General features: G+C 34.1%; 1 protein-coding gene across 4 annotated transcripts in view; it reads left to right on the top strand.

The window, feature by feature from the left end:
* Window positions 1-25,752, top strand: part of CNTLN (centlein) — a 323,526-nt gene that overhangs the window by 191,660 nt on the left and 106,114 nt on the right. For all 4 annotated transcript variants that reach the window (XM_055302562.1, XM_055302564.1, XM_055302563.1 and 1 more), the window contains exons 13-14: window positions 15,025-15,125; window positions 23,135-23,226. In XM_055302562.1, the coding sequence (XP_055158537.1) occupies window positions 15,025-15,125; window positions 23,135-23,226 (193 nt within the window). The remainder of the gene's footprint in view (window positions 1-15,024; window positions 15,126-23,134; window positions 23,227-25,752) is intronic.

Below are 25,752 nucleotides of genomic sequence, written 5' to 3'. Positions count from 1 at the left end.
TGAGATTACTAGAATTTAGCATTATGTGGCATAATGTGATTAAATACCATTGAATCTTTTTAGTTGTAAATCAGTATCTTACTTTGAATATTATATAATAACATGTGTAACTTTATATTTCACCTTTTCCATGTAATGGTGTAATGATAAACTTTTGAGTAAATGATGTATCAGATTAAAATGTATACTTCCAATGATCTCTTAAAGTTCACTGTACTCTATTAGTGCTAAAATCTGATGCTGATAATAAAGTCCCTTATCTTGAAAATTATTTATAGATTTGTCCAGAAATGGTCCCTGACAATTCTTAATAGCTTTATTGAAATATAATTCACAGGCAGCCCCAGTAGTGCAGCGGTTTGGTGCCGCCTGCAGCCCGGGGCGCGATCCTGGAGACCTGGGATCAAGTCCCATGTCGGGCTCCCTGCGTGGAGCCTGTTTCTCCCTCTGCCTGTGTCTCTGCCTCATTCTCTCTCTCTCTGTGTGTGTGTGTGTGTGTGTGTGTGTGTCTCTAAGAGTAAATAAATAAAATCTTTAAAAATATATATATAATTCACCATATAAAGTGAATACTTCAGTGTCTTTTAGTATATTCAAAGAGCTATGTGTATCAACTATCACACTAAATTTTGGAATATTTTTATTTATCTTCTCTCCAAAACCCCACACCACTTAGCCCAGTTCTTCTACTACCACCACCACCACCCTCCCTTCCTTAGATAACCAATGATCTACTTTCTGTGTCTATAGATTTATCGATTTTGAACACTGAGAAAAATTCATTAGATGATGTTATAGTTTTTGCTTCAGGTGTCAAACATAATTGTAAAATTCAAAAGAAGGCTATCTTTAACCTTTCCACTGTTATTTCTTTACATCTGACCTTCCAAATTCTCTTTCACTCATTTTTTAAAAATTATTTCCTTTCTGTTTGAAGAGCTTTCCTTTAGACTTTTGTTTAGGTTAAGTTGGCTAGGAACAAATCCTCTAAATTTCCTTTATTTAAAATGTCTTAATTTCAGCTCCATTCCAGAAGGATGTTTTCAGTGATTAGAGAATTCTAGGTTAGCAACTTTCTTCTTTAGAACTTGAAAAATATGCCACTTCTGTGGTTTCTGATGAAAAATACATTGTTATTTGAATTGTTGTTCCCATAAAGGGAATGCATCATTCTTTTTAGCTGCTTTCCATCATTTTTATTTGTCTTTACTTCTAAGAAGTTTAATTATGATATGTCTTGGGATGGATTTCTTTTGGTTTGTTCTGTTTGAGACTCTCTAAGCTTCCTGAAACACTAAGTTTGTGCTCTTTTTCAAATTTAGGAAATTTTGGTCATTATTTCTTTAAATATTTTTTTTCAGCCCTACATTCTTTGTTCCTCTCTTTTAGTATATTCAAAGAGCTATGTGTATCTGAAACTCGAATTTCATGAATATTAGATTTTTTAATATTGTCCTACAGTTCATTTTATTTTTAGCCTATTTTATCTCTGTTATTAAAACTGAATAATCTCTATTGTTCTGTCTTCAGGTTCACTAATTCTTTCTTCTTTTATCTGTTACCTTTGCTATTGAACCCATGCATTGAGTTTTTTATTTTGGTTTTTATAATTTTCAATTCTAAAATTTCCATTTTATTCTTCTTTATATCATATCACCTATTTATTTGCTGAGACTTTCTATTTTATTTGTTTCAAGATCATAATTGTTCATTGGAGCATTTTATTATTTTAAATCTTTATTTTTAAAAAGATTTTTATTTAAGACAGAGAGCATAAGAGAGAAAACATGTACAAGTTGGGGGGGAGGGGCAGAAGGAGAAGGAGAGGCAGATTCCCTGCTAAGCAGGGATCCCTACACGGGGCTCAATCCCAGGACCCCAGGATCATGGCCTGAGCCCTGAGCCGAAGGCAGATGCTTATCCAAACTGAGCCACTCAGGCACCCTTATTGGAGCATTTTAATTATTCCTACTTGAAAATCTTTATTAAGTGGTGCTTGCCTGGCTCAGTTGGTATAAGCGTGTGACTCTTGATCTCAGAGTTGTGAATTTGCCCCTTCACAATGGGCAAAGAGCTTATTTTTAAAAAATAATATAAAATCTTTGTCTAGTAATTCTGACATGTGCATTATTATTTGGGTGGTGGTGTTTTTAAATTACGATTTCTCCTTTAAGTTGAGATTTCCTTTGTTCTTTATAAGATGAGTGATTTTCAGTTGTCTCCTGTACATTGGAGGTATTATGTTTTGAGACATTGTATCTTATTTGAATCTTTTAACTGATCTCTAATGGTATCATGCCTAAGGGAGAAGGGATAGGAGTCTTAGCTCCTAACGTGACCCCTACTGACACTGCATTAAAGGATGTGTGAAGGGGTACCTTATTACTACTTGATGAGGGTGGAAGACCAGGCTTCTCATTTGAACTTTATTGACAGAGGTAGCAAGGATGCCTTCTTTTTCTTTCTTTCCCTTTCCCCAGTGATGTGTGCCTAAAGTAGGATGGGTATTGTCTATTAAGATTCCTGTCCTGCCAATTTGCCCATTTCTCAGTTCTTTGGCCAGGGAGAGGAGAATTTCCTTGAGACTCTTGTTTGTATGTTTGTTTGTATCTATTGGCATTCCTGGATTATGGATTTCTCCAGTACCTACTTTGAGGTATTTAGGAGGAAAGAAGAAAGAGAATTTAGTACTGTGGGTTGTTCTTCTATTCCTATGGTCTCTTTCATGTCCTTCTTCTCCCTGCCTTTCAGAGTCTTCTTATATTTGTTTTATGTATCATATTCAGGGTTTTTATATTTAATTAGTGGGATGAATGGATGTAAACAGGGAACTAGAAGTTCTAAGTTGTTTTTCTATGGACAAAGTTGTCTTATTTTTGTGCATACATTGAAATCTAGTTTTTTTAAAAAATTATTTATTTAAGATAGAGAACAGAAGGTAGAGGAGCAGAGGAAAAGGGACAAGCAGATTCTGTGCTGAGTGCAGAGCCCAAAGCAGGGCTTGATCCCAGGACCCTAAGATTATGACCTGAGCCAAATCAAAAGTTGGTCACTTAACCGATGAGCCACCCAAGCACCCCTGGCATCTAGTTTAATACTTAGTCCTATTTAAGTGTAGAATATATAAACGAAGATGTTCTACAGATTTGAATAGTATTTCCAAACCCAGTTACAATCTATGAACTAATGAATTGGCTTGTTCCCTCAGTATTTATCTAACAAATATTCATATTTTTTTTCATTAATTCACTATTTAAACAAGAGCCAAGAATTAAGCTAGGGATTGAAATATTGAAGAAGAACGATTTCAAACTCTAATAAGATTTATTTATTTATTTATTTATTTTTAAAGATTTTATTTATTCATTCATGAGAGACACAAAAAGAGAGAGGCAGAGACACAGGCAGAGAGAGAAGCAGGCTCCATCCAGGAAGCCCTATGTAGGACTCGATCCCGGGACTCCAGGATCACACCCTGGGCTGAAGGCAGGCACTCAAAACCAGTCGTCCTAAATGAGGTTTATTTTAGGGCCATCTGCCATGTGCCAGTGAGGTGAAATCATTATTTGGGATTATAGATAGTAAGAGGCAAGGAAAGCTTTCAGAAAGGCCAGCCAGGCTCACTCAGCTTTTCCACTTAGTTGTGGATCTTGCCTTACCATTGCTAAGTTAGATTTATGAACCAAAAAAAAAAAAAAAAAAAAAAAAAAAAAAAAAAAAAGTCATGTTAACTTTTCCTAAGTGAACAAATAAACATTTTACTAAATAAGAACATTAGTATAAAAATACCTGTGTACATTATTTCTTAATAGTGATATAAAACTATAAAAAGAGGCTCAGATGCCACAGGATATTAAGTTTTTCTTATAATAAAATCCAGCATGTCCTTGCTAAGTACCCATCAAGTCAAGGGAAAGTGTGCTGACACTTACTGCATATTCATCTGTATCTTTGGCTAAATAAATCAGGGAGGGACCAGCATGGAGCCTGGCACAGGGTTTTTTTTTATAAATTTATTTTTTATTGGTGTTCAATTTACCAACATATAGAATAACACCCAGTGCTCATCCCATCAAGTGCCTCAGTGCCCGTCACCCAGTCACCCCCACCCCCCGCCCACCTCCCTTTCTACCAACCCTAGTTTGTTTCCCAGAGTTAGGAGTCTCTCATGTTCTGTCTCCCTTTCTGATATTTCCCACTCATTTTTTCTCCTTTCCCCTTTATTCCCTTTCACTATTTTTTATATTCCCCAAATGAATGAGACCATATAATGTTTATCCTTCTCCGATTGACTTATTTCACTTAGCATAATACCCTCCAGTTCCATCCATGTCGAAGCAAATGGTGGGTATTTGTCATTTCTAATGGCTGAGTAATATTCCATTGTATACATAGACCACATCTTCTTTATCCACTCATCATTCGATGGACACCGAGGCTCCTTCCACAGTTTGGCTATTGTGGGCATTGCTGCTATAAACACCGGGGTGCAGGTGTCCTTGCGTTTCACTGCATGTGTATCTTTGGGGTAAATCCCCAACAGTGCAATTGCTGGGTCGTAGGGCAGATCTATTTTTATCTCTTTGAGGAACCTCCACACAGTTTTCCAGAGTGGCTGCACCAGTTCACATTCCCACCAACAGTGCAAGAGGGTTCCCCTTTCTCCACATCCTCTCCAACATTTGTAGTTTCCTGCCTTGTTAATTTTCCCCATTCTCACTGGTGTGAGGTGGTATCTCATTGTGGTTTTGATTTGTATTTCCCTGATGGCAAGTGATGCGGAGCATTTTCTCATGTGCTTGTTGGCCATGTCTGTGTTTTCCTCTGTGAGAATTCTGTTCATGTCTTTTTTTTCTGTTCATGTCTTTTGCCCATTTCATGATTGGATTGTTTGTTTCTTTGCTGTTGAGTTTAATAAGTTCTTTATAGATCTTGGAAACTAGCCCTTTATCTGATAGGTCATTTGCAAATATCTTCTCCCATTCTGTAGGTTGTCTTTTAGTTTTGTTGACTGTTTCTTTTGCTGTTGAAAAGCTTCTGTCACAGGGTTTTATCTCATGTCACTGAGATCATGACCTGAGCCAAAACCAAGAGTTGGATGCTCAACCAACTGAACCACCCAGGCATCCCACATTAGTTTTATTTTAAGGCATACAATTTAGTGACATTTAGTGTATTTACAATATTGTGTAGCCATTATCTTTATCCAATCCAAATCATTTTCTTTACTTCAAGAGATCCCATACCCAGTAAGCAGTCACTTCCAATCTCTTCATTTCCACCGTCCTCCAGCTCCTCATAACCACTAATCTACTTTTTATTCCTATGGGTTTACCAAGTCTGAATGTTTTATATAAGTAGAATCATGCAATATGTGACCTTTTGCATTTGGCTTCTTTCACTTAACATAAAGTTTTCAGGAATCATTCACATTGTAGTATGTATCAATATGTCATCCTGTTTTTTATTTTTTTAAGATTTTATTTATTTATTCATGAGAGACACACACACACAGAGAGAGAGAGAGAGAGAGAGAGAGAGAGAGGTGGAGGGGCGCAGAGACACAGGCAGAGGGAGAAACAGGCTCCATGCAGGGAGCCTGACTTGGGACTTGATCCCGGGCCCTCCAGGATCACACCCTGGGCTGAAAGTGGCGCTAAACTGCTGTACCACCCAGGCTGCTCATGTCATCCTGTTTTACAGCTGAACAATGTCCCACACTATGTGTTTGTGTGTGTATATATATACACACAATTTATTCATTCATCTATTGATGGCCATTTGGGTTGCTTCTACTTTTTGGCTATTGTGAATACTGCCACTATGAACATTTATGTACAAGTATTTATTTGAATACTTGTTTTCAATTCTTTGGGATATATACCTGTGAGCAGAATTTTTGGATCATATGGTAAGTTCATGTTTAACTTCTTGAGGATCTGCCAAACTGTATTCATAGTGGCTACCTCATTTTATATTCTCAACAGCAATCTACAAAGATTCCACTTGCCCCACATCCTTGTTAGCATTTAGTATTTTTTTGTTCTTTCTTTTTTAAAACAATTATTGCTGTTGTTTTAAAGATTTTATTTATTCATGAGAGACAGAGAGAGACAGGCAGAGACATAGGCAGAGGGAGAAGCAGGCTTCCTGCGGGAAGCCTGATGTGGGACTTGATCCCAGGACCCCGTGATCATGACCCCAGCCAAAGACAGGTGCTCAACCACTGAGCCACTCAGGTGCCCCCCCAAATTATTATTTTTATAAAATATTATTAAATTTATTAAATTATCCTAGTGAGTGTGAAGTGCTATTTAATTGTGGTGTTGATTTGCATTTTCTTAATGATTAATGAGCATCTTTGCATAGGTTTATTTGTCATTTGTGTTTCTTTGTATAATTATCTATTCAAGTCTTTGCTGTATTAAAAAATTGAGTTGCCTTTTTGTCTTTTAGTTATCGGAGTTCTTTGCATACTGTAGTTACTAGACATTTGCAAATATTTTCTCCCATTCTGTAGGTGATCTTATTTTCTTAATAGTTTCCTTTGATGAACAAAAGTTTTTAATTTTATGAATTTCTTTTTTCTTTTTTCTTTTTTTGCTTTTACCTTTGGCATCATGCCCATATTGCCATCACCAATTCCAGAGTCATAAAGATTTACCTCCCATGTTTTTTTCTATGTGTTTTATAGTTTTAATTCATATTTAGATCTTTGGTTCATTTTTAGTAAATTTTAAATTTGGTCTGAAGTAGTACAGTGTAGCTCTTTTACATGTGAATATCGTTGTTCCACATATTATTTTTTATAGCTTTGAAGAACAGGCTGTATGGTCACATGGAAGAGTTATAATGTTATGAATTAATAAGAATTTAAATTTATTAGTCCTTGAGAAACCAATCCAACATGAAACAGTACAGGCTGTCAGAAGCCAAGCGCAAATGAAAATGTGAGTTCTGGGATATTAGTGTAATCAAGGGTTGTACACATTATCAGTGTCTGTTGAAAGGCAATGGAGTTCAAGGCTATGTGGTAATGTGTTTTGAATCTCACTTTAAAATTGAAAATCAGAGACAAGAAATTCAGCCCCTGATACTGGAGACATAGAAAGTAAACTCATCTACCTCTTAAGTCTTCATAAGTAAGAGTGAGAGGTTTCAGAACAAGATCAGCTTCATGAAACCTAATTCATTGCTGAGTTAGAGCCCCAAAGCCTAGGATCCCTTAGCCTCCTCTTTTCTATCTCAAGAATGTTTCAGAGTGTGATGCTTCTAGAGGCATCTAGATAGGCTTTTAGAATACAGTCATGATTCTGTTAAGGTACCAGGGTCTGGAAGCAAGTAGACTTCCATGCTTATAGCTAAGTAAATACTATGTGAAAAGAAAGCTTTTAAACTATAGAGGGTTTTTTTTTTTTTTTACGATTTTTTTTTTTTTAATTTATTCATGAGAGACAGACACAGGCAGAGGGAGAAGCAGGCTCCATGCAGGGAGCCCGATGCGGGACTTGATCCCAGGATCCCAGGATCCCAGGATCCCAGGATCCCAGGATCACGCCCTGGGCCAAAGGGAGGCGCTAAATCTCCGAGCCACCCAGAGATCCCCTATGGAGTTTCGTAATATTAGTTACATAGCACTAAATCTGTGTGACCCTTTGTATTGCGCTTTCACTCATTATCTTAATAAATATGCTAGACACTAGAAGTAAAATATTGAGCAGAACACCTACGCTTTGATCTCACAGAGCTTCAGCTTCTTGGAGAACACAAATAATAATCAAGAAATACCCAAATATCTAATGACAGACTTTGAGTGATATGAAGATACAGCTCTGCTATGCCTTCCTATGTTTGCATTTTCCATGCTTCTTTCCATTTTTCCTCTTTGTCTTTCCTTCCCTCTTGTATGCCTAAAATATAAAAAGAGTTTATACTTTAGTTTTTGGTGTTATCAACTAAATTGGGGGCTATCTATTTTTTATTGCAGTAAAATTTACATAACATTTAATTTACCATTGTAACCATTTTTAGGTGTGTATTTCAGTGCCATTAAATAGGTTCACATTATTGTCCTACCATCACCATCATCCATGTTTAGAACTTTTCATATTCTCAAAATTAAACTGTAACCATTAAATAGTAATTCCCCATTTTCCCTTTTCTCAGCCTTTGTCTTTTCCTCCTTTTGTTCCTACAAATTTGCCTATTCTAGGCATTCTATATAAATGGAATCATACAGTATTTTTATTTTTGTATCTGGTTTATTGGTCCTAATGTCTTCCATGTTTTTCCGTGTTACGGTTTGTGTCCTAATTTCTTTCCTAAGGCTGAATAATAAATACTCTCTTGTATGTATATACCACATTTTGTTCATCCATTCATCCATTATTTTTAAGTTGTTTCCACCTTTCAGCAATTGTATTTTTCTTGTATTTTCATTTTATTTTACTATACAGTTAACAAGAAAATTAAGAAAAAATATTTTGTAACCATTGGGAGATAATTCTCTGAAGTAAATGACAGTGTATTTTGGAGTTTTATTTTCTAACTATTGAGATTAACTTTTGATGCTGATTAATTAGTTGAGACCATATACATATGGTATTTGTTTTTTCAGATTATTTGTCTTAGTCTGGTCAGGCTGCTGTAACAAAATACCACAGAGTAGATAGCTTATTAGCAACAGAAATTTTTCGCAGCTCTGGAGGCTGGAAGTCTGAGATCAGGGTATCAGCATGGTCTGGTGAGGGTCTTCTCTCATGTTGCAGATGTCTTATCCTCACATGATGGAAGGGGTGAGGGGGTTCTATGAGGTCTCTTTTTAAGGACACTAATCCCATTCATGAGAGTATTACCCACATGACCTAAGAACATCCCAAAGATCCAACCTCCTACCACCATCATCTTTGGAGGTTAGAATTTCGACATGAATTTTAGGAGAACGCAAACACTCAGATCATAGCACCATGCATAGTATTTTTAATTTAATTGCTTCTTTCATTTGTTTTCATACATTTTAGGTTCAATATATATTAAATTTTTTAAATTACTTAAGGAATTGCACAGTGTTCACTTAAAGACTTACATAGTATATCTTAAGCATTTAGTGAATGATCACTTGATTTTTTCTGCTAAAGATATTAAATTATTTTCTGTAAGTGTGTTTTGTCAAACTAACAGTCTATTTTAAAATACATTTTCTTTAAAAAACAAAACTGGAAGTGTTACAATTCTAGACTTCAAGTTATATTACAAAGCTGGAGTAAGCAAAACTATATGGTACTGCCACAAAAAAAGATACATAGATTGGGGCACCTGGCTGGCTCAGTCAGTAGACCATGTGACTCTTGATCTTGGGGTCATAAGTTTGAGCCTTGTGTTGGGCATAGAGATTACGTAAAAAAGAAAAAAAGAAAAAATAGACACATAGACCAATGGAACAGAATAGAAAACCCAGAAATAAACCTATAGTTATATGGCCAATTAATCTTCAACAAAGGTGGAATGAATATTCAATGAGAAATGGACAATCTCTCCAATAAATGGTGTTTGGAAAACTGGACAACTACGCGGAAAAGAATGAAACTAGGCCACTTTCTCACACTGTACACAAAAATAAACTCAAAATGGATTAAGGACTGCCCAGAGTATCATACCACATATTGCTAGCCCAGGAAAAGAGCCTTTTAGGTAAAGTGAACTAGCATGCATGAGTAGGGTATTGCAGTATTTTTGTAACAGTGAAGAGAAGCAATCAAAATGACCATTAGTAGCTTATGAAAGTGCATTATAATACATTAAGATAATGTGATACTATACTACATTTAGCATGAATAAATTTGATCTATATTTATCAAAATGGAAATGTCTCAAAAGCAAAAGTTGAGTTAAAAGAAGGAATGAGTAATAGTATTTCATATATCATAGTATATTTATCTAAAATATAAAATTTTAAATCACATATTAGTGTCATATTTTTGTAGATACATGTTTGCATACATACATACATATGTATCCACAAAAGTATGTATAACTATACACACACTCACACACTATTAAAACACAAAACAGAAATATACATACCAAATCAAAGAAATGTGTTATATCTGGGGAGGAAAGAAATGTGGAATATTATAAGAGGTAATATTATTTACAGGACATTTTATTTTTTTCACAAAAATAAAAGCTTTGAATTAAGTATGGCATCTAATCTTAATGTTTTTAAACTCAAATATTTGGCACACTAATGTTGGTTATACTACTTTTCATACTTTTGTTACATTTGAAATATTCTTTCTGTTTTCTTAAGTATGTGCTCAAAGACCCAGTAAAACCACTTCCAGCTGAAAATCCTAAAGAGATCTTGTGGATAGGCACATATGTTCGCTATAGAATTGTTTATAATTATGAAAAATGGGAAATAACCAAAATAACAGATGATATAACTGTATAGCTAAAAGTTCCAAGAACTTCAATTTAAAAGAAAACTATTTTAATTAGTATACTATACCATATTCTCATACCATACACAAAAATCAATTCTAGATACTACAGGCCTAATTGTGAAGGGTTAACTAATAAAGATTTTATTTATTTACTTTTTTATTCTTTTAGAGGAGGGAAAAAGAGAAGAGGGGAATCTGAAGCAGGCTCTACACCCAATGCAGAGCCCAGTGTGGGGCTTGATTTCACAACCCTAAAATCATGACCTGAGCAGAAATGTAGAGTCAGATGCTTAACTGACTGAGCCACCAGGTGCCCCGTGTGAAGTAATAGAACTGTTAAATGAAAACAAAAGAGAACATCTATTTGTGTAGTAGGCAGAGGCTTCTTAAAATAGATTAAATATAAACTAAAAATTGATAAACTGGGCAATATTAAAACCAAGAGCCTCTGTTTATCAAAAGATGTCATTAAATGACTTAAAAGACAACATTTGGAATGAAAAGAGATATTTGCAGTATATATGTCCAACAGAGGACTAGCATCCTGAATATCTGAAGAATTCCTATGAATAATAAAGGACAGTCAACCCAATAGAAAAACGAGCAAAACAGTTGAATAGATATCATAAAAGAGCACATCCACATGGTCAGTGCACATATGAAAAAGTGCTCTATGTGATTTTTCTTCTTTTTCTAGTTTTTATAATTGGGAGCTTCATTGTAGATCTTTTTTCCTAATATAAACATATAGTGCTGTAGAAGGCCACTTAAGCACTGCATTAGCACCTCACATTTTGAAATGCAGTGCTTTAGTTTTTTATTTTTAAATTCCTTTTGGAAACTTCCTCAAGAGAAAAAGATTTTAAAAGGTTTAAGTTGGGGGACTTCTCAGACATATTTCTGGTTATTAATTTATAATTTTATTGTGGCCACAGAAGATACTTTTCATGATTTAGATCTTTTTAATTTTACTGAGAATTGTTTTATGGTCCAACAGGTGATTTTATCTTAGTGAAAGCTCCATGAAAGCTCTTGAAAACTGTTATTGGGTGGAATGTTTTATAAATGTCTATTAGGTCAGTTTTTTTCATAGTGCTTTTCAAATATTCAGTGTCCTAGTTTCCATTCACTTTCTCTATTGATTACTGAGTCAGGTGTATTTAAAATCTCAGGTTAAACATTTTCAGGTTTTTAAAAAACAGTTAGCACAGATTTCAACTATCCTTTATCAGAGATTTGCTTTATCCCTACTCATTAGATGACTCTTGAATTATTTGTTGAATGCCTGTGGTGATCAACAAAGATTCTCCTCTCTAGCTGGTCAGAATTCAGTGTCTCCCAGTCATGTGTAAACCCTTGGAATAGCTCTTTAATGGCTCCAGTTGTACTTTGCCTGCCTTGTTGAATTTTGTAGTACATATATGCTACAAAATATTTAACCATTCTCAAAAGAATTCTTATGCTATTTCTTTTTGTAGCTCCCTCCTCTGTGGGTGCTGTGTGTCACAAATTCCATCATTTTAGCCTTCCCAAACTCCAGTCTTTTTTTGCTCATCTCAGCAAGGCCATCATGTTTTTCTTGGGACCCCTCCCTGCATCATGGTCTGGAGAGTGGCTCCTGACAGAAATCTGGGCTATCATTAGGGCTCTCTTTGTTAATTTCCTTTCTCTCAAGCATCACAGTTCTCTGCTGCCTCTTGTCCAGCATCCAAATACAGTCATTTCATATATTTTGTCCAGTAAGAAGGAGATTCTGGTCCTTCAGAATGTTAGAAACATCAGAATAAGTGGGCAGTAAATCAGAGTCAGTAAATACCCAATGTTCATCCTGCTCAAGGATGCTGATTATGACAGCCCCTCCTCCAAACATCCATTAAGATGTGGTCTGTTGGTGCTTAGTTTGACTCAAGAACAATTGTTTCCCGATATTTATGTGTACTTATTAAAAGTAAGGACTGTGTAAGTTCTTTCCTTTTTTAAATAGTTCTTTCAAGACAAAATAAAAAAAAATAAAAAAACAAGATATAAGTATAAAATGCCTCTAAATAAGCAAGAAGTAATATTTGCAATAATTAGAGCCCTGTGTTCTGCTATGTTAGTGATCTGAGAGCCGAAGAAAACTAAGTTGAGATGAGCTACATCTGTTTTTTCTTTGTTGGTGCCATCTTATTTCAGAATGTTCCATGTTCTTAGTTAGACAAAGCAGGAACTAATACAAACTTAATTGCTGTGTGGATGGGTGTATGTGTGTGCATGTTTGTATGCTTCTCCCATCAATCTGTAACCTACATGAGAAACTGCAGTAATCACAGAATCCTAATTTTTAAAATCCATACATGTGTATTTTTACGTTTATATTAAAAATATATAATCATCAAACTGTAAACATCAATTTTTTCAAGAAAGAATCTGAGGAAAAGAAAAGCAGAGACTACTTGTTTTTTTAATATTTATATAAACTATATAAATATAAAAATATTTCTAAGTATATATGTTATAATTTAATAAATTTTTGATAAGATAAAATATAAGATTATAATAAGATATACGTATATTTCTTAAATTGTTGAATATATAGCAGTTTAGAGCTGCTGTATATTCCTGGTAAATCATTCATTTGGTCATTATGTAATGACCATCTTCATCTTTAATACTGGTTTTTTTCTTAGTGTACATTTTATTTTTTATGCTCCTTTAAAAAATCCTTCTCTTGACTTATATTGAACACATTTTATTCATTTCTTTTTTTGACTTCTGATTTGTAAATTTTATGTTTGTTTTCCATTCTTTAAATGCTTTTTTCTTGAAATTATACTTCATTTATTTTACAAACTAAGGTTCATCAGCACCTGTATCCTCTCCAACAATATAGGATTCTTAAAATACTGTAACTCTGATCATTTCCTTAATCTTATATCATTTTATGTTCAGAATTTTAGTTCTATCATATTCTATTTCTACCTTCATTTAGATATATTAGCTTACATGATAAATGTTGGTTTACTTCCTATCCTATACACATTTATAGATGTCTTTCATCATCATTGCCTATTTTGTTTCATACATTGATTTTGAGGGTTTTTTTCTACCTAAAACATATTCTTTAATAGTTCTTTCATCTAATATCTATGAATAGTAAACCTTCGAATGCTGAAGATATTACTTATTTTTCTTCCAGCTTTCCTTACTGCTAGGAGAAGTCTTCTGTCACTCTAAAGCTCTTTAGTTCTTAATTAACATCTCTTCTCAATATGGTTGATTTTAAGATTGCCTCTTTTTCTGTGGTGTCCTGCAGTTTTCCTCTGTTTCTAACTGTGAATAGTTTTATTTATTCTGTTTGCAGTTTGTGATACTCTCAATCTATTAATTCACATTTTTATCAGCTCTCAGTTTTCAGTCATTATATATATAATGTTTTCAATCAATTATTATGTTTTTAAAAATATGTCTTGTCACCTCTTTTTCCTTTTTTTCAACATTTTTAAAATTCTAATTTTATAAAAACTCATTTTGAATTGTTCATAATTTCTATTTCCTTAGTATACATTCTCCCATTTTGGTTGAGGTGATATATATATACTATCTTCATGGCTTTGAACTTATTTATACAATTATTATCTGCACATATAACTTCTTTGAGGTTCTCTTTCTCCTATCCATTCTCTCAGTTCTGGAAGTCTGTCTTATAATAGATGATTGTGTCTGCCTGAACTCTTCAGTGGACACTGGCCATGAACCAGTTTTTATATTATTGTCAATTCTTCGGATCTCTGTAAATGTATATGGCTCAATTTTGAAACCAGTAATATAGGCTTGCCTTGTTTTAGTGAAACTCTGACCAAATAAAGTCTGATAGTTATGTTTCATTCTGCAATTTTTTTGTCTCCATCTTGCTATATTTAGCCCACTTTTGTCTCTCAGCCATGAAGGGCCTTGGGCATAAACATCCATTCCCATTCAGATCTGAAGGTCTGGGGTCTCCATGGGCAGTATTTGATCCAATCTCTCACCATGACAGCTCAATTCCATTTTAGTAGTAAGGGTTCTTTGTCTTTTCTTGGCATCTAGAAATGTACGTTCTATGTCTTCAGTATATGTATTAACATTTTTATTATGATTTTTACGTAGTGTATCTGTGGTTGGGTTGGGGTGCCTGGCTGGCTGTCAGTATAGCATGTGATGATTGATCTTAGGGCTCTAATTTGAACCCCATATTGCGTGTAAAGATTACTTAAAAATAAAATCTTAAAAAAATAATAAAAATAAATAAATAAAATAAAATCTTAGAAAAAAAGTGATTGGGTAACTTGATACATTTTTTTATTATATAGACTATGTTTTAAGTATTAAACATGTTTATTTACATAAATTAAAAATCACTTAAAACATTTTACTTTCCAGATTCTCATTAAAATTTAATTTTAATTATTAGGATATGTTAATAGTGGTATATTTTTCCTTTAATTTACTACTATCTAATTCATATTTTATTAAATATATTTACTACCTTTATCTGTTTGCTACATTATTCCTTAACTTACATGTTTTAAATAGTCATTTATTGTGTTAATTTTCATAGGATGAATCTTCAAGAAGAACTGGATAAACTTAAAGTACATATATCTATTGATAAGGCAAAAATACAAGAATTGAATACATGTATGGCAGAGAAGAGAGAAGGTACATTTTTTTGTGAGAATAAATATTTAATACAGGGATTTAAAAATTATCTAGTCCTTGATGTTTTATTTTCAATTTATATAAGAATCTTATCCTTTCCTCCTTCTTTCTAGTGCTTTACTTATTGATATGTTATTAACATTTTTACTTTTCACAAGAAAATAAAATAGGACACCTAAATGTCAGCTTTATAATTCATAAAGGTGTTTGTTTTTTATTCATAGATAAGATTTACTAGCTATGTTTGTTTCTATAAATTATATAGAATTATTTACTCAATATTACTAATTCATTTATATTTATATTTTTGTTTGACATTACATTTTTCTGGAACTCATTTAGTTCCTATCTATTTTCCTGGAATCAAAGTCATAGAGGTAGAAGAAAACTTAGAGATCTGCAAATCTCTCAACTCCCTGACCACTAGCCTAAAACTGTTTAGTAGAGGGAATATATCTGTTTCAATTAAAGGATTTTTCCTTTGTTAAAATTAAGTTAACTATATTTACTCTAAGACTTCAGTCCTTACTGTAATACCTTATTAGAAAAAAGTAAATAAGATTAGGACAGAATTTCTCCTTGTTTAACTTTACTAGAGCTTCATTGTCACCACAATACTTTTTAGGTGTTGACAATTTAACAATTAACTTAATTTGTACTTAATAAGTTTTCATATGCCACTCATCTACCCATTGTCCCAATTACTGTTGTTACTCCATTTGCTCTTAGTTAGGTTGCTGGTGACTTATCAAAGCCAATGTTTGAAATCTTTATTTTACACCACTGATTTATATCATATCTCAAGCTTACTCTTTTTTTTTTTTTTTTTGCTTCTGAAACATTGGTTTTCCTTTTTTTTACCTTCTACTATTCTACTGTGCTTGCCTGTATTTTCACTGTTCTTCCACTGGAACTTCCTTTCATTTATTCCTTCACTATTGGAGTACTCTCAAATTATATCCTTGGCTTACTTTTTAAAAATAATAACTATAGTTCCTGGAAAATTACACATACTTGTATATATTCAAGCAGTAAGAAAGAATTTAAAAAGAAAAGCATCCTAATTCACACTTAAAAATCAAAATTTCAATCTTAATTATCAAGTGAAATTTCTCTTAATACTTATATAGAAAGAATTCTAGGGATTCCTGGGTGGCTCAGCGGTTCAGCACCTACCTTTGGCCCAGGCATGATCCTGGAGTCCCAGGATCGAGTCCCATGTTGGGCTCCGGGCATGGAGCCTGCTTCTCCCTCTGCCTGTCTCTCTCTCTCTCTCTTTCTCTCTCTCTCTCTCTCTCTCTCTCTCTCTCTCTCTCTCTATCATGAATAAATAAATAAAATCTTTAAGAAAAAAAAAGAATTCTAGTCAGATAAATTGTGCAAAAAGAAAACCATATGTATGCTATTTTTAAAAAATTATGTTTACATAATTTACATATTTTATGTAATTTACGTAATTTACATTTATTATGGAGAGACATCTGGTTTTCCCTCCTTATTGTATGTCAGTCTTTAGATGTGGCTTGATTTTTCCATGTGAATTTTTAGTTTATTCAACTTGATGTTCTAATATTTAAAGAGTATATATATGTCTTGATATACTTTATTTTAAATCATAATTTTGGATTATCCATGTAATTTATTACTTTTCAATTAAGATTTTCCTGCATTACAAGGAAATGTATTTTTGCATATTCCATTTTTTTATACACTCTAATTCAAGGATATCAGTTGTCTTTATGTTTGGTTACTTTTTGTTTGACTTTCATATCTGTTTTCTTCTAATTCTTTAATCTTTGTCTTTTTCTTTTGCATACAGTTTATTTAAACACTTTTCCTTCATCAGTAATTCAATTTTGAACTATACACACACACACACACACACACACACACACACACATACATATATCTTCTTTCCTTTGTTCTTTCTAATATTTCTGTTAAATCTATAATGATGTTTTCTGGTTCTCAGTTTATTTCTTCTGCTCTTGAAATTCCCCACTTTATTTCCTTTGTATATTTTATTATTTTCTAAGCTAATATTTTATTAAATTCAGGGTTTTGGCAAGTTCTTTTCTTCTATTTTCTTCCAGAAAGGATTTTAAATCTGTGTTTTGTTAAGTGTCCATATCACTCCACCTACTAGAGAGTGTTTCCTATTCTGGAAGGGGTGATCCCAAAGATTTATTTATTTTTTTTAAAAGATTTTATTTATTTATTCATAGAGACAGAGACAGAGAGAGAGAGATAGAGAGAGAGAGAGGCAGAGACACAGGCAGAGGGAGAAGCAGGCACCATACAGAGAGCCTGACGTGGGACTGGATCCGGGTCTCCAGGATCACGCCCTGGGCTGCAGGTGGTGCTAAACCGCTGTGCCACCGGGGCTGCCCCCAAAGATTTAAACTGGTATTTGACTTTACATATAGCAACATGGTGGCTCTTATTTTCACTAAGAACCATTTCTTCTGCTCTTCATTCCTCCTGTAGATCCAGATTTACTTTTGGTGTCATTTTCTATTTTCCCAAAGGATTCCTTTTAGTATTTATATAGTGCACATCTGCTGGTGATGGATTCTTTCCACTTTTATACCTGAAAAAGCAATCTTTATTTTTGTTTTCTTTTTGAAAGATATTTTCACCAAGTATAGAATTATGCATTGGCAGTTTTTTTTTTCATTCAATACTTAAGAAAATTTGTTCTACTACTTCTGGCTTAAAATGTTTCCAATGATAATTATATCATTCTTATCTTTTTTTCAGAGGTATGTAACATTTCTTTTTTTTTCCCACACTCTGGTATTGGGAGAATGAACTATTCTTGGGCCTGTGTGAATTTTGAAGTTTGTTTCCTCTAGTCTTTTTAGGGGATTCTTTTTTTGGGTCATTTACACACATTCCTGTGCTGATCAATATTTAGGTGAAGACTTGAGAAGGAACCCTTTATAGATCTTCAGAGCTCTCCCTCTCTCTGAGCAGATTTGTGTTCTTAGACACTTTATCCTGCACCTCAATCTTCCTTGGACTCTGGGATCCCTAGACTCTGGGATCTCAAGTTCCCAGTTTGCTTCAAGCTAAGAAGATCACCAAATTCCATTTAGTCCCACATTTTTGTCCTGTAGCCTGGAAGGTCTCTAGGCAGTATGCAGGAGCCATGATTGAGTTCATTCCTTTTGTTTGACCACTCTCAGGGATGACTTCCTCTCATTGTTTTATGCCCAATGTCTGACAACCATTGTTTTCATCTGTTTTCTCTAGTTTTAGTTGTTCCATGTGGATGGGTAAATCTGGTGCCTCTGCTACTTACTTTTATTGTCATTAAGCTTGTTTTCCCTGGATGAAAATCCCAAATCTATATGAATAGTAGCCTTTTTCCATGTACCAGGTATATTTTTCTTATTTCCTGCTACCTGTTTTCCCCTGGCTATCTTTACAATGATTTCAAAAGTTCTGCATATTTTTTTAAAAAACTCATTACCTTTCCTAGCAAATCAGTTCTGCCTCCTCTAACTTCCCACATGAGCACTGTAAGCCCCTACCACACTAAATTTCTCTTTATACTAAAGATTGCAATTCATGGTGTAGTGAATCTGCTACAATCCCACAGTATCTCTGTTAGGAGCTTACCTGAGCTGAAAAGCTGAGCTGCCAGGTGTCCACATAACTGACTTAAGATCATAAGCCAAAATGAAAGTAATAGTCAAGCCTTTAATCACTTACTATATAAGCAAGAGGCTAAAGTAGAGAAAGTGCCAACTCCCTCTGTTCTGTCTTCCCCCTGGAACTGTAGGCCAGTTGAGGATCAGATGGATCAACACAGAGCTGTTGTCTTACAGCCAAGGAGCCCTGAGCTAAAGTCTCCTGCATTTTTATTGACGTGGGTCTTTGGGGAGAAAAAAGGGCAGGGCTAGGAGAGGAAAAGTACTGAGTACTGAGTCAGATGGAAGAACAATATTTCAAGGTTACCTCCACCCCGGCTACCAGATAAGATCTTGGCAGGGGGATTTGAAGAGGCCCTCAGCCAAAGGGCTGCCAGGCAGTAAGGAGATCTTCACCTGCAGCCTCGTGGAGGCACCTAGGCTAGGAGCACAGATACAGACATAAATATGGTTGGCCAGGGGGAGCCTGGGTCCTTGACTGTAACTCCTTCAGGGACTGGAGTCCATTGGCTGTGTACCGGGTCTGTCTGGGGAGGGCAGCTTTTCCTCACAGGGCTTTCTGGGTAAAGAGTGTAATACATATGGTCAGGCCTGAAAAATCACATATAGGATTAGGTTTGGAACAGGAATCCTCGATCTTTACCACAAATGCATGAGTGTGTTCATAAAAACACTGTTAATGGCTTCATTGAAAGCTGAAGGCCTGGGATGCCTGGGTGGCTCAGTTAGTTAAGCATCTATCTTTGGCTCAGGTCATGGTCCCAGTGTGCTAGAATCCAGCCCCATGTCAGGCTCCCTACTCAATGGGGATCTTGTTTCTCCCCTCCCTCTGCCACTCCCCTACTTGTGCACGCACGCTCTCTCTCTCTCTCTTTCAAATAAATAAATAAAATCTTTTAGAAAAAGAAAGGTGAAGTCCTGCTTATTAATAAAAGAACAAAGCAAGCAAATGTGAAAACTCACAAACAATAGCAAGCTTTCTTTTCTTTTCTTTCTTTCTTTGTGTTTGTGTGTGTGTGTGTGTGTATGTGTGTTGTGTTTGGATTGGCTGAAGCAGCTCTCTTTGCTGCAAGTCATCTGGTCCAGCTCTTTTTCAGACTGCAAGTGGAGTTTACTTCTGCTCCACTGTCTATTTCTTGGCTACAGAGGGACAAATATAAACGTACAGAGCCTCTTAAGCCTAGATTTGGAACTGGCACATTGTAACTTCTATTCACATTCATTTTATTAAATACAGCTAGCAACAATTTGTGTGTTTTATCCATTTGAGTTTCTTTGGAGGGATGGGGGACTATTTCGGACTTTTTAGACCCTCATCCATAAACTTTCTAGAAGTCCTTTTGTCCAGCTGAAAGGATCTACTAAACATCATATTACTTTTAGAGATTGTCAAGAACAGGCCTGACAGTCACATCCAGGGCCATGCCTTAATGTCAAAATCTCAGATTTGGCCTTTCCTGCCAATGTGTCAGTGGTTGCTCATTTGATATGGTGAGAAACTTTCATTTCCAACCCTGAAAGTACTGGAACGTATGCACTTCTGAATACCTATGGCCGCTCCTTTCTGAGCTCAGTTCTTTCCTATAAACCCAGTCAAAATCAACTCCTTCTATCAGCAGAACACTGGAACATCCTCACTCATTGTTACAAATTAATCAGCTACATTTTTGTCTTCCATGTTATGTCAGATGGCAGTTTGCCAAATGTTTGCCACTACATAGCATGGGTCACAGTTTTCTCAGCCTCCTGAAACATTCTTTGGCACCCACCACCTAGTCCCAAAATCGATGCCACATAATTTTAGGTTTTTATTATAGCTGTACCCAGCAGCTTTTGCTATAGTGTTAACAACCACAAAATTTCAGTGACTTGCAATAATGTACATTATTTTTTTGTTCATGGTTTCTGCAGATCAGCTGGAGCATATGTGCTTCAGGCTGAAGTTCTATTATTTGTTTGGAGCATATGTGGCTCACATGGTTCTACATGTCTCAGTCTTAGGCCTAGGTTGAAGGAGGCAGTGACTATCTGGACATATTCTTTTCAAAGCAGATGCTGGAAATTGCCAAGGGAAGAGGAGAAATACCTAAGTTCTAGGTTTATAACAGGCACTCTCTTATTTATACTCACATTCCTTTGGTCAGTACAACTCATATGACCATGCTCAAGCTCAGCATCAGTGGAGTAGGGGTCTCTACTCCACCCATAAAGGTAGAGAAGAATGGAGTAAGCATTTGCTGACTAATAATCTACCATAGTGTGATATCAAAGTATGAACCAAAAGCATTTGCTGTTTTTCAAGGTTTTTGAAAGGTATATTTTTCAAAAACCTATATACTGCTCAAAATAATAGTATACTATAGTGGCATATTTTAGGGTGGCAACCCTAAAGGTATTTTCTTATGGCAACCAATCATAATGAAAATAGATTTTTAGAAATAATTTGATAAAATAGCTAAAAGAATCTACAAGGGGGAAAATTGCAGAAGAATTTAGATTAATTTGCTAATGTAATCTAAGAGAATTAAGAGAAAAAAACATAGAAAGAAAGGTAAGTTTATCTGTTAGGAGAGAATATGAATCAGAATGAATTTTTATAGTAGGAATAAAAGTGAGGCATTTAAAACCAAAACATTAAAAATAAATCTCTAGAAGTGTGAAACATGTGCTCACATATCTAATATAGGACAAAAACAGAACTGCATATTTCTAACTAGGTCTTCTTGGTTCATTTCTCAAATCCTGAGACCCTTGAATGAGAGGAGAATCAAAGGGCAGAGTGGCTTCCTTGTTCCCCTCTATCACCTGGGCCTAGCTACTTGGCTATTCTTTATGAAACCTGTTAAAGTAAGAAACTAAAGTCTTCCACAGAAGTGAACATGGTCAACCAGTCCACCAGTGGACTTTGCACACACCCGGGAGCACAAAGCAGCAACCAAATTCATTTTTGAATCAGTCTTATTTTATTGGAATTATTTAGCTGTTTTTAGCATTTTATGCTCTTTGAGCATAGAACTATTTTATTCTTATTTTTTAAGAGTAAATATTTCAGTTAGAACTATAGTAGATATTTAAATGACTTGAACAGCTGAATTGTATTTGCATATTATTTCTATATTGCTGAAAGAGTGTTGTAAATGAATTCAGCACCATGGTGTTAGGGGACTAGAAAAAGAAACTTGGGAACCAATAGACTATTATCAAGGTAAAGGTACATATTCCCCAGGTGGCAAATTCTACCTATTCCAGCTTTTATTATCCTTAGGATAGTGTTCTATTTATTTCATGAGTACAGAAGTTTTAATTGAATATGTCATGTTTCAAAGACAAAAGAAATGCCTAATTCACTCTAACAAACTTGTTAGTCACTGTTTATACCAAGAGGATTTCTACTCTACAGAGAATAATATTGTTTTTTTTTTCCTTTGTTGATGAATCAAAGTTTTACACTGACCTACAGCAGCCAAGCATACTTTAAAGCAAAATCACCTCAGTCTAGCACAGATACGGATCCTTTTAGCTTTATATATTCTTGTTTGCCCTTCTTTTTTGATTCTTTAAGAAATGTTGTATCTGAAAAATAATTCAACAAGGAAACATTAAATTTGTCACAATAATTTATCTGATTAGAAAACATTTATGTTTTAATGTATTTAAATTTTGATAGTATTAACTGAAATTTTATGATTATTTTTTTCCTTTAATTTTGATATGTTGTAGATTTTTGTTCGTTTGAAAAGATTTTAGTAGTCATATGCATGGAGAGTATAGGAATCATTTGTGGAAACAACTTCACCTGTTATCTGGGTTTGTACGTGTTATAAAGTGACAGTTTTCCTGGAAATGTGATTTTTATGATTTACTCTGCTCAGTGCATGATTTTTTACCTGGAAAAGAGGTGGGGGTGGGGGGCTGTTACAGTTTCAATTCACCCTAATTCGGGTAGTGTTTGCTTTGTTCAGCAATCACTCTGATCCTCCTGGCAGGGAACAAGATCCAGAGAACAAAACTAGTAGTGACTAGATAAGAAAGCAGCGAATTCTGCTTTTAAGGCAAAGGAGGAATAGTCTACAAAAGAATGAAAATAGGAATAAAAGTATAGCATTGTTAACCTGAAGATCTGTTGTACCTTTGAAAATCTTACACTGGGAAAAAAAGACACTACAAAGGTATGTAATTATGTGACTGAAATCTTGGAAAAGGTTACCATTTAGTTTCCAGCCAAATACTTTGACAATAAAATAGATTAGATTATTCATAGTTGAGAAAACTTAGAACCCTTTTCCTTAAAATGACAGGACACTGTTTCAGCAGTATATGATGTACCATAATATATTATTTATTCTCTACCAGAACAACTCTGTAGAAACGATGAAGATGATGGGGTCAAGAAGAGTACTCCAGAGAAGAATGGGAAAGAAATGTCGGAGCAGACATTGCAGAAGGTAGTCTAATCTTTAAGATATTGAGCTGAGGAAGTTAAATCTGAATTTTAACATAAAGGATTATATTTTAAAAAGAGGGCTCATGAACTTAAACCTTGTGTGAATCCTTAATTTAAATTCATAATTCAAAATCATTCACTTGCCAAATGGGTTAAACAAAATCAATGTTAGTGAAATAAATGTGGAAACACTTGTGCTTCTATTGACATAGATTAAAAATATCTTCAAAGATGAAATGAAGAGAATGATAATAGAAATTATAAAAATTTTTGCTATATGTGCTTATTAGCAGTTTAAAATGTGACATGAGACTTATATTAAAAAAGCATATAGATTTGCAATTTTGAACTATTAAAACTGAACGTAGTTTTAGCTTCAGTAAAGTAAAATGGTAATATGTTTATAATTTAATTTTAAACTTAAAAATATACATGACTCATTTCATTTTAGATAGAAATTTATGCCCACATAATTTAGAATAGTTTTGCCTGTTTTAATAGAATCACTCATACAAACCCTGCTGCCACTTTACATTAATGCCTGTAATTAACAATAAAATGTTCTTTAAAAATCTTAACACTTACCTTTACAATTTTATACTTAATTCATATTTTTGTGTATAAATACATTCCTATCAAGATCAGTTAAGTTGGCTTGGTTGCATTTTAGCACACTTTGTTATTGTTATAAAGAAAATATTTTTTAATTGGTTGTAATTTGCTATGCTAGATATTTAGATAAAGCTGGAAATACACAAATATATAAGTAAAAATATTAATGAGGCTACTTTATATTTCTTAACATCTGTGAAATGACTTATAGGAAATCTCGTGACTTAGAACAGATGATGTGATCCCTTATACTTCTAACACTTGCTATACATCAGGTAACAAAGGCTGTCATCTCATTATTACTGAATAAAACATAGCAGGTTAACACAATAACATACAGAATAAATGCTCACAATCCTTTATCGTAAGGTAAAACGAGTAACTGAAAGAATATATGCATTATCAGCTGGAAGGCCATACAGTTTACACTAGCTTATCTTCTTTGTTTCAGAACAGTATTTTTATTTGTTGGGATTTGTATAATTTTTCTCTCTATGGCTTATAATAGTATATTACTATCTACTACTTCCTTAGGGTAGAAACCCTAAAGAAATCCGTTATTTAATTCTAACTGCCGTAAATGGCTACTTCCATAGTGGATCCAGAAACCCATTTTAAGTTCTAAAAAGCCAACAGGAATTATTTGCACTGGACCGTACTAATTTGTCACTTTTTAAAAATGTTAACGTAATGTACTTATGTGAGTCATGATTTAACCTTCTTTAGTTGGGTTTCCTGATTTTAAAAGTATGTATTGTAAAACATTCAAAATAGGTTTAAAAGATAGTAACAATATGAAAACATTTGTTTACATAGTAGAAATGAAACATATATAATTGTTTTAAGTAATGTATTAACATTTTACACTGTTATGGCATGAATTGAGCTCCCCCCACCCAATATTATTATGTCAAAGTCCTAATTCCCAGTATCTCAGAAGGTGACTGTATTTGAGGATGAGGTCTTCAAAGAGGTAAAGTTAAAATGAGATTATTGGGGTTTAAACTACCCAGTCTGTGATATTTTCTTATGGCAGCCCTAGAAAAGTATTACAGACACTTTACAAAGTCAGGTGTTTTATCTCCATTTTGAAAGAGGCCATCTTTTTTGGTAAGTTATTATGATCAGTACTAGAGGAAAAGTATGCACATGAGCTGATTTACAGACAAACCAAATGCCTTTAACAAATCCCTAGACTTTCCTTCTCAAATATATATTGAAATTTTCCTTTTGTTTCTGGAGGTTTAGTATCAGTTTAACAATAATTTTTAAGAGTATACCTTTCCCTTTCTAAAGAGTTTAGAAGTACTGTCTCTATTTTATTTTTCCTCCATTTTAACTTAAATGCAAATAATTTTGGCCAGTTTTTAAGATTAAACATGGATTCACATTAGGCAGTTAACAGACTTAAACATTTTAAATGTTAACAGATTTTAAAGATATTTATCCAATGGTATATAAAATTATGAGTTGCACCCAAACTTAAATGGATTTTAGTCAAAAGACAAAGATAATGCTCATTTCTAGAATTGAAATCTCATATTTAAGATGTTTGTTACATTTGTTCATAACCTGTTATATTTTAATCAAAAGTACAAAGTTGATTTAAGTGCTAATTCAACAATGTTTAGTGCAAGTAATCTTATCTCAGTTTAAGTAATTTTATTAAGTAGCTGTCATGATAATAATAATAGAGACAATAATGGTGATGGTGATGGTGATGATAAACTGTTTAGAACTGACTACCCGGAATTGTGGTGTATGATCATATTTAATACTTATAATCTGCAAGACAAGTCTTATAACTATTCCCATTTCACAAATGAGGAAACTTTAAAATAGGTTACATATTTTACCAGGTTAAGTTAACCTTAGCTGGAAATAAGGCAGAGACCAGAATGAAATTCAGTTTCCC

Source organism: Nyctereutes procyonoides, unplaced genomic scaffold (genome assembly GCF_905146905.1).
Source record: "Nyctereutes procyonoides isolate TBG_1078 unplaced genomic scaffold, NYPRO_anot_genome, whole genome shotgun sequence".
In the NCBI taxonomy this organism is placed as follows: Eukaryota; Metazoa; Chordata; class Mammalia; order Carnivora; family Canidae; genus Nyctereutes; species Nyctereutes procyonoides.
The sequence above is the reverse complement of the archived record's forward strand: the minus strand, read 5'-3'. Positions and strand labels throughout refer to the sequence as shown.